At 45.4% G+C, this 15,535-nt stretch overlaps 1 protein-coding gene across 3 annotated transcripts in view; it reads right to left on the reverse strand.

The window, feature by feature from the left end:
* The window catches only part of ccdc88ab (coiled-coil domain containing 88Ab), a 50,275-nt gene that overhangs the window by 32,832 nt on the left and 1,908 nt on the right, over positions 1-15,535 (reverse strand). For all 3 annotated transcript variants that reach the window (XM_080848982.1, XM_080848981.1, XM_080848983.1), the window contains exon 3: positions 10,587-10,695. In XM_080848982.1, the coding sequence (XP_080705108.1) occupies positions 10,587-10,695 (109 nt within the window). The remainder of the gene's footprint in view (positions 1-10,586; positions 10,696-15,535) is intronic.

Below are 15,535 nucleotides of genomic sequence, written 5' to 3' on the forward strand. Positions count from 1 at the left end.
CAGAGATGCTGAGAGCTGGACTAGTCTAGTGCCCAGGGCTTTTTATTTGTTTGTTTGTTTGTTTGTGTGTGTGTGTGGTGTGTACACGGCTGGTGTTTGCTGATCTGCCTGTTTGGCACACACTTCGGCAGCGATTATGAGCTCTCAGAGAGTCTCAGAAAAAGTATTGGAGTGCAATAATCCAATCAGTCTCCCTGATAGCGCTCAATTTGGACCGGAGCCGGACAAAGGCACTTACTCCAGTTCCTTTTTCAGGCAATCTGGCTAGGTGTGCTTTGGTTCAGCTGAGACCATGTAATGCAACAGAGTAAAGCTCAAGACAAAATGTTTTTTTTCCCCGTCTAACCACAATATCCTCTGCAAACTGATCAGGCCAATGGAAGACGTCATGTTCAGGGCATCCATATGATCAACATGAGATTATACAGTGGATTTCTTGTCTTAATATGATATACTATGAGCAGATTAAAAAGACACTGTCCCTTCTGAGTATATTTTACCATGTTTCGCTGAGATCATCAATACAGAGGATTTTCTCCGCATGGGATTTCACCATCTGTCCGAAGCTTGTTCTCAATATGATCTTCATTGTCATGGGCTAGTAACAACAGGGGGACAGCGTGCTTTTGATCATCCGGTGATGACAGGCCACACCAGTCTTCTACCAGTAATGAATAAGCCAAAGGAGAGTAAACTTGGCCGCAGAAACAGTAGCGGTGGCGCCAAAGAACCTCACATCTGGCCCTTAATGGCCCGGCCATCTGCTCCTAGACATTCAGGTCTGCTGAGCCGCTTGCACTGAGGGGACTTTCAGGTATGAGTTACAGGATACTTTGCCATCAGTCTGTCTCTCTGACCGCACATACAAGAGGACAGACCAAAAGGCCCGGAGGAGCAGAAATAAAATCTCTTTCCGGTGCACCGGGACACCAAATGATTTGTCTGTGGCCGTCTGTGAAACACTGAGCACAGGGGGTTCATGTTCACCCCAGTATCACAAGCATCTCCTTCTTCTGGCCGAGTTGTGTTCAATTTGAAAGCCAAATACCCAAATAAGGCAACATCTCTTACCACGAGACATACAGATACATTCATTTTTCTGCTAAGCACTGTTTTTCTAGCCTGGTGACACCAGCCTACGTATTTCTGCCGGAATTGATTTCAAGCTCATACTCAGTCTGGCCCAACCCCGTTGAACAGCGTTTCACGGCTTCACAATCCAACCGCACCAATCAGCGAACAGTTCAGAGCTGTGACGCAAAACTCGCCTTGGAGGAAGAGACACGAAAAGCTATCGGGAAAGTTGTCTCAACTCTCGAGAACATCAGAAAATTAAAAGGAGAACAAGAGTATTGTCTTGTAAGTTTTATGAATGGAAAGGACGTCGTAGCTCTTCTCCCAACTGGCTTTGGGAAGAGTTTAATCTACCGAATGCTTACCAAACGTTGCTGATTGGTTAAGGGAACTCCAATGATTTTAAACCTCAAGCTAAGCACCCGCCCATCTCGGAAACGAAAATGCACGGGGTTAGGCCAGACTGACTGACGGAAAGAAATGTCACAGGCTGGTAATGGCCAGGCTACTGTTTTTCCTCCTTAACTGACATCTAATCTGTTTTCCTAGCTTTCTAGATGCTTTTTAGAGGCCTTCTTTGGAAAGCAGTTCAAAATCACACATAATTGCTGTAGCACAGTTGCTCCCAAAAAATTCATGGCAGGCTCCCTTTAACAATGAGAAAAAAATTAGGTCCCCTCCTCCCCTTCCATCACCACGGCGCAAAGATTGAGACCCTCATATAGCCTATTACCTAAAAACAGATGCACATCAGCTGTTGCATTACTTTTCTTAAAACAGCAAAAAGGAGTTCTGTTCAAGAACTAGCAAGCCAACTACCTAAAAAACATGCAAAAACCTTGCAAACGCACCAACAGCCTAGTTGACACTAAAAGAAGCTTGCCAACACACTAACTGGTTTCATTTGGCAGTATAGCTAGCAATATCATGCTGTGAAAGCTTTTCCTCATTTTTGCAGGGTATTCCAGCCCAGTACACAAAACAACATAGGGCATATCCCGGATGGCTAGTGGGGAAGACACAGGTGTTTATCTGTCCTTCACATGACCATATGCTATCAAAACAAAAGTGAGGATGGTACCAAAACTAGTTGCCTATAAAACCATACCTCAAAGAGTGTCAAATTGTTGCATAGTGTTACTTTAAATTGAAAATGTTAGCTGTTAAAATGCAGAAACAGTGTTTCATTTAACCATATTACCTAAGCAGAAAGTAGGCTATAAACCCATCACCAAATAGGTTTTTTGCCCTAACCTGCACCCCTTTGCTGTAGCTCCATGCCCCACCTAGGAGGCCCACCCCACACCTCGGGAAACACTGCCGTAAAGAAATAGGATTTTTTTTCTAGAATGCAGTGTCAGTGAGAAAAAATACCATCTGCAGTCATGACCAAATGAGTGAGGGAGCGAAAAACACCCAGGCTTTCAACAAACACCTGTCTCCTCTCTGGCAACCTCCCCCACCAACCACACACACACACACACAAACACACCTGTCACCTCTCCAGAACATGTGTTAACTATGCAAGCACACAGCACAGAGACAGTAGGCGCACCATTGAAGAAAATGTCACCTCGCCATATTGGTTATGCCTGGTATAAGCAGTCCTTTCAGGAAAACACTGTCCAGGAAACCTCTACAACAGCTTCTGGCTCCTGCCGCTTGGAGTAAACATTCAAGTGTGAAAATGGAAGCAGATTTTTGTATTCTTTCTCCCACAAGCATTAAATCTTCACTGCGTGCTGCACATGACTCATTGTAGGGTGTAGCTTCCACTGAGGATATGACAAAAGCATGATTCAAGAGGGTAGCTCAATTTCCACATAAAAACACAGGAAAGGAAATGTAATGAGGACCTGGGCGAGCCAATTTAACAACGCTTGTAATCTGTGCTTACTTGCAATACATCATCTATGCTAGCAGATTAATTAGGCTTATGGCAAAGCAAAACTGCATGTTGATACGATGACTGGAGCCCGAATGAGTTAGCATACAAATTTGGGAACGTGATTAAACTCTGAGTTTGAGTGTTTTTTTGGAGGGGAGCTTTGCTTTAGCCAGTGCTTAGAGAGGATTATGCAGCATGTCTTTTGTATAATAGATGAACCAGCTACAGGAGATGGCTCCATACTGAGCTTGTCACAGACTGACAGACACCAGTTCCCCTTTGAAATGGATAAAGGTTCCTCTCTGGGTGCAGCTCCCCCAGAGCTGAACACAGGCAGAGAGGAGTGCCATGTGACATAGCAGTGCACACACCATAGACATATACCTATATCTATATATATATATATATATATATATATATATATATATATATATATATATATATATATATATATATATATATATATATATCTATATATATATATATATATATATATATATATATGTGTCTATGGTGCACACTCAAGGGCTGTCCGTCTTGAGCCGCTCTGCTGCTTCCCCTACAGTTTGATATGACTGACAGGAAACACCCATAAAGGAAATGTAACCGCATCCTATCAGTGGGGACCGAGAGAGGAGTGATGATTCCATCTAAGGTCCTCAGCTCTGCCCAGAAATGAAGGCTGCTGATATACTGCATTATTGATGGTCTCAGAATTTCCTGTCTCTGATGGCTAGGTCATGTTTCAGTCTGATAAGGAAGGTCATTTACGATGCCCAAGCAGTTATGACCTGAAGAGCTTTGTCAAACAAACAATAATAACATAACAACACAAAGCGGCGCTGTCCTTGAAAACACTACTGCCTTCATGCCAAAGTGAGGGAAATAATACTCCCACCAATCAGACACTGCCTTCCTCCTGCTCTGCACTGGATTCTGATGGACAAGGCTGTCTGTGGAACTAGCTGCCCCCTCCCTCGCACATACACACAGCTGCATGGTGGAAGAGAGGCTGCGGATGTGGGGGCTGTTGTGTTTGGGCGTCACAGGGCTGGGGTCTGTGCATGTGGTTCACCCCCACCCCCTCCTCCCACCCCCTTCATAGACCAGGTTCCGTTTTGGGAGGAAGGCCTGGAACAAGAGGCCTGATTGTGCAGCCAGTGGTAAAGAGGGGGCGGGGGTGGGGGTTATGTATGTGTCTGCGAGAGGGGGGTGGTGTTGGGGTTATCGAGACTCACATGCTTTGAGAGCATGGACGGCCTGAATCACACCCATTCTGCAGACATCCAGAGTGTCGCCATGGCAACGGCTAGTGGGTTTATTCAACCTAGCAATCCTGTGTGAATGCATGTGTGAGTGTGTGTGTGTGTGTGTGTGTGTGTGTGTGCACGTCCGAGAGAGAGAGAGAGACAGTGTGTGTGCGTGCGTGCGTGCATGCGTGTGCAAAGCTCTTGGCTCACTTTCTTTCTTTTTCTCTCCCTCCCTCTTTTTCTCATCCGCCACTTCACTCTCCCTCTCTTTCACTGCGGATATTCTGCTGCTCCAAAAACGTGCTGTGATTATGAATTTGCAAACGGCTTTAGACAGGCAGCACTCTAAATACATGCAAAAACAAGGTGAAGGGAAAAGGGAAGTTTGCACGATGGTTAAATATACTGTACAAGAACGTTCCCCTTTCAAATGAACACATGAACAATAGCTTGAAAATAATCAGAGTGCCTATCAACAAATCTGCTGCCTTACCCTTCAATTTCACCTCACAGTCAACTGCAGCTAGGTCTGAATATCAATTGCACAATTTCACTAATGACAGGTTTGATGCCCTCCTCCTCCCTTAGGTGATCCCCACAAAAGCAGCAGATCTCATCTCTATCCACAACAGGGCAGACCAAGTGGTCTCTCACACCCTCCTCAATTAGGCCTCTGGAGTGATCCAGACACACCCTCACCCCCAGTTACCCAGCCCCTGGTGGTCCGCCCTGACCAGACTCTCTAGTCCTCTGTGGTCAACAGAAGCAGTGGCGGCAGCATCTCCCCCGTGGCCTTTGTTCTCCAGGGTTTCCCCATGGGAGTGGTGTGGGGCCTGAAGGCCTGACAGCTCCTGCTGCTCAGGTCTGATAGAGAGAGAGGTGCTTCGACCCCCCCCCCCCCCCCCCCCCCCCCCAACACACACACACCCCTCGCCTGCAGGCCACAACATACATCTGCAGAAACCTGCCCATCCGTCAACTCCCTCGACATCTGTTCACATTGCCTCACCTCTCCGGCATGATACCAACACCTAGAATGCTGCACAGACCTCTACGAGGATAAAGAAGCCAGATGTTTTTGTCCTTGGCACTGCCTTGAGAAATAAGGTAAGATAACCTCAAGTAGAACACGGTAGATAATTAAACTAATCTCTCTATGCAATGAAAACCTGTGGTCTAATTTTTTACAACACAAAAGCTATTAAGACACTTTCACTAGCATTTTCATAGAATTTCAGGTCCACTCAGGTCCACTCCTTTGACCTGGGGCATTAGCCTTCATTTCAACAATTTCCACTGCACATAAAAAGCATCTATGGTGATCTAAGTCTGATTGCTCTAAGTGTTCCAGAAAGATCACTTGCAGACCGGGGGAAACCCAAGACCACAAACTCTCGAGCAAAAAGCTGTCCCTGCTTTGAACATTCCTTAGATCTGACAGGAGACGAGCAAGGATGACGGTCGCAACTGGGTAATGATTCAAAACTTGCCTACGTGGGTTCGTAAAATCGTTCATAAAATGAGATCATCATGCAAAGGGGTTTGCACTCAGACCCCTCAAAACCATATGTTTCTCATTATCACCCATCACAAACCTCTCAAGGTTCCTCTCAAGTGCCTTCCTTCTGTGTCCCTTTATGTTCCTGAGGGACGACAATAGCAACAAGACCAGCGTCCTCCTGTTATCAAAAAATAGAGCAAACCCACAGTGGCTGCAGGTCTTTTCAGGCAGCGATGTTTACTAGTTTGATGCCCTCCCGTACCATGTGCAACACTTTCAGCTGGAATTTAAACTGCATGCTAATGTATGTATACAGCCAGGAGCAAACAGCAAGGCATGGCCTAATAAACTAATTTGCTCTCGCCGCTGTGCCTTGTCACCAGATCACCAAGGGGAATAAGACTTCCCAAATGAAATAAATGTCGAAAGCACAAGGCTCCCACTAAGAAGCTGGCGGACCCTCAGGGGGGAAAGTACAGCTTTCCCATAATGACACAGGCTGCACGCATTCCATCCCAATATTTCCACTATGGCTTCCAAGATGCCGAAAAAAAAAAAGAAAAGAAAAACACTCTGGCCTCAGCTCTGGACATGAAGCCTGCCTGGCCTTCTAACAGGCAGTCTTTGTGCCTCGCATGCGACAGAAGAGCGCCAACCCCTTGAGCTTTGAAAACAAACTGGGCTTCTCTGGCTTTCAAAAACCAAGACGTGAACCAGTGCCTCCTGCTTGTGGGCTCTGGTCTGGGCTCCGCAGGCTGATGATGGTCAGCAGGACTTTAATGTAGTAATGGTGGGCCTACAGTAGGGTATGGATAATTGCCTCTAAAGAGAGGGTGAAAACATCGGGTCACGTGCTGGACATGAACTCATGCACCATGCCCTGAGGGCTGGGGTGATCTGAGAATGAGGCACTGTTTACCAGTCAAAACAAGATCTGAGAATGGGGCACTGTTCAACAATCATAACAAGCCACCGCCTTAAGAACACCTCACCATTTACAGCAGCTGTCTGGTAAAATAAATTAAAAAATAACAATAAAACCTTGGTGCAGACCTGAACTAAGCTCATTGTGTATTTTTTTCTAAAAATAACAAATTTCCTTGCTTTTATAATTGTATTCGGCCACACATGGCATGTATTTTTAACAATTCACAGCTGATCTGGAGAACATGTGCCAAAAGCAATGAGTTTATTATGGCGTGTAGGTTATTGTCCTCAAAGGCAATCATAAGATTGACCTCATGATAAGGCTCAGAGCTACAGGGGTGGTCCCATTTCAGTAGCTGAAAGAGATCTGGCCATCAAAGAGAAGCAGCAATGCTATTCGTAGCGCCTTTAACAGAAGGGCTCTTCCATTGTTCAACTTCTTTGTCTTTGAGTAGCACTGGTCACACTGACAGTAGAGGGCAAGTTAGCCAGTCATCCCTCGTGGGCAATGAATCACATGGTGGCTCCATCAGCTTACAATGAATGAGTAGTGTCTGGCCACAACAGCCACACCGCCCCAGTGAGGAAACACAGGACTAAGGAGAGAGAGGAGCATCTTTAACAATGATTAGCCCATCCATGACCCTACTTATTTTCCACTGTAGTCCTTATATCTGGGTCAGGCAGGTCATGCCACACAGTAACTATGCAAAAACCACTTCCTGCTGTGATTAAAGAGGACCTCAAAAGCCACAGCTAGAGATTAATGTTCTCCAAAAGGCATCTGCTAGGTGAAAAAGAGCTCAACAATCTAGCAAAGGATTGTTCTGGAATAAGATTTGAGGCGCACATGGGTTTCAAAATCTTTCACTGTTAATCATTTACATCACATGAGCGAGCCATTTCATCTCAGTTAGTCAGCGTCAACTGAAAGCCTTTTCTCGGCTTCAAAGCATCTGGTTTTCTCATCATTGACACCCTTCCAGAGCTTTTTTCCCGTCTTATAAAAACTTAAGAGCCTAAAAATGTTTCAGCAAGAGTTTGTCAGGACTGACACGCTCACAGACACACAGACACACAGACACACACACACACACACACACACACAGGCATTGTGAAGAACACATTGCACAACTTTCAATGTGCAATGTTCAACTCTACAGAGGACTGGTGCAGCGCAAACAAACCATTATTATGGAAATATGCAGCGTCCCACTTTAATAACCTCTGTTCAAAGTCATCCTCAGTGTCTCGGTTCTCCAGAGCAGAGTGGTGTTGCAAAGGCAGGGTCCCAGCAGAGCCCAAACCCCTGTGATGGCCCCGATACAGCCAGAGTTAATTAGTAAGTTCTTTCAATATGGAGAAAGCACTGAGTCAGCAGAACCTGCACGAGTTTGTAATCCTCTTCCTCACGTTTGCCTCGAAATTGCTTGAAGTTGCCCTCCTCAAGCTGCAGGGGCCCAAAGAAACTGCTGATGGCACCAGGCTGGCCATAGAGGCAGCCAGCTTGATTGTAAATGACCCATTACGTGTTATTACATCCACTCCTTAATACTTTGCATTAATTATGCATTGACAAAGAGTCAAGGCATTTTAGAACACATCTCGATGACGCCAAGAGCACATTCTGGCAGCAGCCTTCTAAACAGACACATCATGCTGTCCGTCTGGAGCCTGAAATCTGATGGGCAGACAGGCATCGTCTCAGTAGTGTTCTTGCATGCTAAAGGCCCATTCAAAAGAGCCAGCATTTTCAGACCAACCAAAGCAATCAGCACGCCATGCCCCAATCATCGACTTCAGTCATGGACAGGCTTTTAATGTTTTTATCATTGGCGGCATGAACCTTAGCCAGCAAGGAGATAAAAACTGCGGGCTAAAGTCTGTGCGCTCTGCAATCTGCCCCTCCGAACAACTCATCTGACCCTATTAGGAAAGCTTTTGAAGAAATGTTCCACTAAAGACTGAGTTGAGGCTCTAATACTGGTGAAACTTGTGACCTCCCTTTTGGGATAAAGAGGACCGGCTCTCTCTCTCCACTCTGTGCACATCATTTCTGTAATCTGCGGTGGGTTCCCTTTTTGTTGGGCCCTTCTCTTTCAAACAGCTCAGCCAGGAAACAATTACCGCTTTAAATGAATCGTGACTGCTCTTCAAAAAAAGATTCAAACATAAGGAGAGAAGGGGAAAACAATCATTTGGGGATTAGGACTCAATCAAGGCCAGCACTGAGGCCAGTATTTAATCCAGTATGGTGAGGAGGAATCCTATAACCGAATTCTGGGGCTTTGCTGAAGACACATGGTCCCTTCAGTTTGATTCAGGGTGGATCTGATAAAACCAATGAGTGTAATACATTATAAAGAATACACTCAGTCAAAAGTCAAGCCACTGAAGGGAATTTAAAAATGGCGGAGATTTAATCAAATATGGTTAATTCTTGGCGGACCTGGACATTTCGCTGTTTACTATGCATGCTTTAGCTCCAAAAAGCATTTACTATGCATTTACTCTGGCTCCAATTTTGCCAATATGGCTGACCAATTTGGGCTCAATTTCTTCAGAACATACGTGCATGACACCATGCTGTCCATCTTTCTTTAAAGTAATTGGATGTTTGTGAGAACATCTACCATCTTCTGGCCAGTGATGACTGATAACCAGAAGAGCTCCGCTTGGGAGAGACACCAGCCTCAGTGATGTGCTTCAGAATGGACATAATTCCACTAATCATATTGGATGTCTATCTCCCGGAGTCATGGGGTCCTGAATGACTGACAGTGTTGAGGTAAGGCCCACAGTGACCTTGCCAACAGAACGGCGTAGTGGGACGGGTTGGGTTCGGATCGACTTGCGATCCTAACTGGGCTATACATGCCTGAAGGTGTTGCCATGGGAGCGGGATCACACACATTTTCTGATTATTATTCAGGGTGCCAAAACACCTCAGGAGCCTCAATTATGTTTCCCAGCGGTGGTGCTTTCCACAGAAGCAGCGCATTATAATGACTAAAACCCCTAAACAACCTAAAGGTGTAGTCTCAGCAATTCTGAGAACGCTCTCGATTACTCGCTCACACACTCAATCCCTCACACACTCAGGCTCCACCTCCATCCCGCTCATTCACCTATTTGTCATTGCTTCCCCATTACCTCACTAGCATCCACACACACACAACGCACACAAGACACACGATCTGTGGTTGTTTGACAGATGTGCTAAGCTGATAATCACATCACAAAACCTACTGGCTTACTTCTAGTCTACAGCTTTAGTTAGAATCCTATTCTTACCCTTCCCCATATAAGAGGAGGAGCTTAAAGTGACAAGCAGAAACAGTTTATTTTCAAATTCAAAAAACAACAGGGGGAGAAAAAGCCCAGCGCAAACCCATGCAAAAAGAAAAAAGATTCTAACCTGATTAACATATGTAGGGCTGACTGACTGTACTTCCTATAGTGCCTATTTTAATGAGAGAAGGTCCCGAGATGGAGCTCAAATTCACCCCTTATAGCCAATATGTGTAGGGGGACAGCGAAAGATCCACATCTGTGGATTCAGAACACTACCCAACACATTTCTGACGTGCTTGCTCTATTACACAGGATCTTTTGCCATCTGGATGGAGGTTCCATTCCCACATCACACCAGCCACAGACATCTGCAAATGAGTCTTTGGCCTTCAGTCTGTGTATGTTTTCACAGCGCTACTCTTATTAAAGGTTTTCACTGCCTTTTCCGATGCATATACGTCACCTACCCTCTGTAAAAGCAGTTTGTCTTTAAATGAATGTTTTATTTTGAACCATGGAAAGAGTTGTTCAAACTCCACACAACACCAGAGTGCACAACCTCAAATCACAATAACTGAGTTTTCACCAAATAATACAAAAAAGAAAATACTCCATAATTTTTCCAAAGTTAGAGGAAACATTGCCAACTCACCTGATAGTATGTCTTAATCTGACGAATCAAGATGGAGAGATTTTGGATTCGCAGGGTGGAGTCATTGTTCACTTTCTTGTTAGTCCTCTGAACAGTGGCTTTAGGATTTCTGAGGAAGAAAATCAGACAGTCAATCAGACAATGGTGCATTGAGTCTATCCTCTTAACCAAACACAAGAGTGAGCACAGCTGCACAATAATTCACTTACAGAGACAGCAAACCTCAGAAAGCCATTAACAGCACCAGGATTATGAGGAAGTGGTTGACCTTTCACAGTACCATGTCAACCATGGGGTCCATGACACAGACACACCAAAGGTTAACTCCCATCTTAAACTGTGTCTAACAAAGGACTCACGAGTGGGGTACAACATCCTACATACGGTATCCTCCTTAAGTCAACTATATGAATAGTGGATTCAGATATCCTAGATTTATGTCCATTATGGGAGTTAGTCATATGGGAGATGATGTTCATCCATACATTTTTGATGTGTGTGTGTGTGTGTGTGAGAGAATATCTGGGGGAATGTTCTAGAGGGACTGAAGGAAACATTGAGCCAAGATCCTTCTAGGCAAAAAACTGAATGAATGTTAGAAGCATTAACCAACAGGAAGTGATTCTCCTTGTCTAGAGAAAAACTCTTATAAAGGACATATGGAATTCTTTAAAAACCAGCAGACCTTGCTGAACAGAATGACTTTTTAAAAAAAACAGTTAACAGGGAACAGGTTAACATACATATGCCCCTGAATGACGCATGTTCCATCTTGAAAGCTAGCGATTCCTGGACTGACGGGGCTAATTCTGCTCATGTGAGGAGAGTACAAGGCAACTGAACTCTGTCAGTAACTGGTTAATTGGCCATGTCTTTGAACCGTTATTCATGTGGTCTCCCTTTACTGCCCTACTTGGGGGATCAAAAACTAGCCAGACTTTAAAATAGATTAATAACTCAGACAATAAAAACCACACCAAAAACAAAAACCAGCTCATTTTATTATGCCAGGAATTCGGATGGTGGACGAAACCCAAACCAAACCTCGGCACTGCATTTGACCTCAGAGGTTTCGAGCGACACCGGCTCCCCAATAACCTCACACGCCATCAGCTCAGTGCTTTGATGATCCTCAGAGATGGATATGCTGTATGAGCAGCCGGAGATTAGCACATCTAGTGCTCCACTGCCCTTCTTCGCTGGGCAGATGGCTTGTGTTTAGTTAGTGTATGACCTCATTTCGCACTAGGGCTTCTCTCGTAGCCGGCATTGCATCACGGTGTTGTATTAGGGCAGTAGGGTGGGTGGGCATCACTTCTCTGCAGACTAGAATGCCACTGGACTTTGCTTTGAACGATTAAAAGCGGAATAATTATACAAAGCCAAATGTACTTTCCATTGGTTTCATCAGGGGGGTCATTTGAGAGTAATTAGATGACTTAGTGACATTAGTGTGCGTGCCTGCGCATGTACAAGGACATGCATGCATGGGCATTTGCTTGCATCTGTGATCTTTTTTTCTCAGGCTTTTTAAGTGTGTGTGTGTGTGTGTGGGGGGGGGGGGGGGGGGGTTCTGTCCAAGCCCCATGTGCATAAGGCTGATTTCCAGTGAACCTTGCCACAATTACTCCCCACAGCGTTAACGCTGTCCCACATACCTCCACAGCTCAGGGTCGCAACAAAGCATGAAATGGTTATCAGCTACCACCGTCCGCCCCCACCCCCACCCTCACAACCCGAAGCTTTTATAAACACCCTGCCACAAAGAGATGCCAACAGAAATGGACTTTCACTGGATTTTGCTAAATGCTCTATATTAATATATTAATACTGTGGATTTGGCACTAAAGCACTCTGACCTTAAAAAACAAACAAACTAGGGGGAAAAAACAGAGCTGTTATCTTCAGACAGTTTTTCCCACAGCCATGAAAGTGACAGGGGATCTTTTAGTGATGCATTCGATCTACACTGAGGACAGTGTCTGTCCGCACACATACACACTCACACACACAGTAACCTCTCAGACTCTACTCGCTGTAGAGTGAATGCACCCATCACGTGACCTGCCGCATGCCCAGTCAAGGGCCTTTTGAGGGGGCACGGTGGGGGGTAAGCTTAACCCCTTAATTAAATACCGTGGAGGGAACTGTAATCCTGTCAGCTAAAAGTGCTTGTTAAAAATGGGGGGCGAGGCACGAGTGAGGGGGCTAATTTACATTACATCTAAATAGCCAACCGGAAACGCATCTGCCGCAACACAAGCACTGCCACACTGCCAGACCTGAGGTTTGCCCCGTTTCACCCCTCCACCCCCTGTCTTATCGCCAAGTCTCAATCATTCTGGCCACGTGGCTCTGAATGCAGCTCCTTTGTGTGATGGCGAAATCCAAAAAAATCAAAAAAATCTACCACACCACACCGATATAACCTCCTTTTGCAAATCTGAAGTCAATGCAAAGTCAATAGCCAATGCGGAGCACAACAAAGCCCCGGGCGCTCCAGCACTGGGGAGTAACCTACTTCTGACAGCCCGCATCAGACTCAGCTGAGGCGGGGGGTGGTCGCAGAGCACGAGTCGAGCATTGACTGAGCCATGCTACACAAACAACGCATGAGCTGCGCTCGGCCTTGGCGGGTAAAGAACGGGGGGATTGTTTGCATGGAGCTCCATCCTGAGCCTGACAGTGTGAGGGACACACTGAATGAGGCAGCAATAGAACCTGGGAACACCCATGGCTTCCAATCAGCAGTAGCCGAACGGAGAGAGAAAAAAGGCCAAGACACCAATTTCTCAAAGCTTAGAGAGCATAAAAAGGTCTACAATACATTTCAAGGGCAGACCAACTCAGCATGACTCACACATACAATAATTTACTAAGCCTAAGGGCTAAAACATTAGGTCAGGGTATTTGCCGTTTCCTATTTGACTTGTGCGTGTATCACAGCACTTATCAGTCTGGTTAGTGTGCTTCCACAGGCCCCTCTGCATCGCTGTTCCTTCCAAAAACACAGTGAGTAACGTCCCTCCTGAGGGGCGCACAGCGTGGCCGTATTCAAATAATGCCCTTTCCAAGGTCACTGCAGCTGCTTCCTGTGAATCTGACTCAAGAGCATTTTTAGAGCACTGCTCAACATCCTCTTACCATCTACAGTCAGAGACTTGCTGTGTTGTGCACAGCTTTCCAACGGCTAGCACCCACTCAGTATCTAGGATCTAGACTAGTCAGGCAGACACAGAGGGACAGCTATAATATTGCATGATGTTAATAGTTGGAGTAATTTAGTGTTGCTGTTTATTCAATCGTTTATTGTATTTACTGTTTGCAAGGTTGTGTTTCATGTATTGTTTTGATTTCATGTATGGTATGCGTGTTATGCCTAAGCTCACTACAAGGTTTTCCAGTGACTTTAGTCAACGTGCTAATGCAGAATATTCTATTCTATTCTATTCTATTCTATTGGTTTGGTATGGCTACATTCACATACGGGCTCAGCCTCAGGCAAGGGCATGCAAGCACTGGTAGTAGTGGTGCTAGGTGGGAGGATATACTTTCTCCTTGTCTGCTTGAAGGCAGCTACCCACAGCACAAGCGTTTGATCTCCCAGGATAAGAACACCAGCATTGGGGGATTCAGCAAATATATACAAAGCCATTCAGCAGGAATCTTAACTATGCATCATCTACCTAACCAGGAGAGGACAATGGAAGAGACGTTCTGCTCTGCCAACACATGCAGCATGAGAGAGAGAGAGAGATGTAGAGAGAGGTGAAGAGAATAAGAGAGAGAGAGAGAGAGAGAGGTGAAGAGAATAAGAGAGAGAGAGAGATGTAGAGAGAAAAAGAGAGGTGTAGAAAATAAGAGAGAGAGAGATGTAGAGAGAGGTGCGAGTTTGCACTGCTATCCTATTATTTCCCTCTTTTTGAGTGCTAAAAGGCACTGTGGGGAGTGAATTTGGGTTGGTGGGGGACAGAGCCCAATCGGGATTAACTTAATTAAACTGTTGTCACTCAACAGATATCTTATCGGCTCTTAAGCTGCCCCACCACTGTGCTAAGTGCTCGTGTCTGCGCGCACGCGTGAGACCTGCTGAGGACAGAGCTTTTGTTTCCATCACAGGCGTGCTGACCGGAGAGCCATGAATTAAGCAGTCTCTACACCAGCTGCGTGACGAGAGCGACTTGGACAGTTGGACTTCAGGTGCCGTTCTTGACAGGCCAGAACAGGACAGCAGAAGATGACTCATCAGACCTCCAGGTCAGTAGTCACTGAGGGGCAGTGAGAGACAGGCTCTGCTGGGATGGGCAGTAGCCCACAAAGAGGCATGGCACTCAACCGACCATCTGTGCTCCCAACTATAAACCGTTAGATAATCCAGAAGGGCTTCCCCAGGAAAATAAATGCAGGGGCCCCAGGCTGGCCACCACTTAACACAATATGGCTACAAGAGTTACTTGCAACAAACACCTGCATCTGAAATGATTGACTACCTGGCTTGTTAAAAACATGCGAAATGTGCTTTGTTTACATTAGCCCACATTAAGGGATTATGGAATGCCAAAGTGTTTGACATATGCTGTGCACTAACATAATCTGATGTGATATTGATGGTCATATCACAAACACACCTCAAACAGCCACAAGCTCACAACCCATTCAAGGGCTCCCCCGATGTGTACCAAACAAACCTTGCTTAAGTGTTTAAATGGAAGGCATAATCAATCCCTGCAAACACTTCTCTTGATAAATCACCAGAAAAATAAAATGAAAGCCGAGGATAGGTTTACATAGCTAGTATTGATTGCATCCTTGACAGAACCACTGAACATATTCCTACAGGATGCAGAACAAACGTCTTGAGAATTAAATTGTCTTGAGAATTTCCATGAAAACAATACTATTTACCAACAACTTGGGAGAACACGGGAACTCGGGGAGTCTAACATTAT

Source organism: Sprattus sprattus, assembly GCF_963457725.1.
Source record: "Sprattus sprattus genome assembly, chromosome: 12".
NCBI classification, from domain to species: domain Eukaryota; kingdom Metazoa; phylum Chordata; class Actinopteri; order Clupeiformes; family Clupeidae; genus Sprattus; species Sprattus sprattus.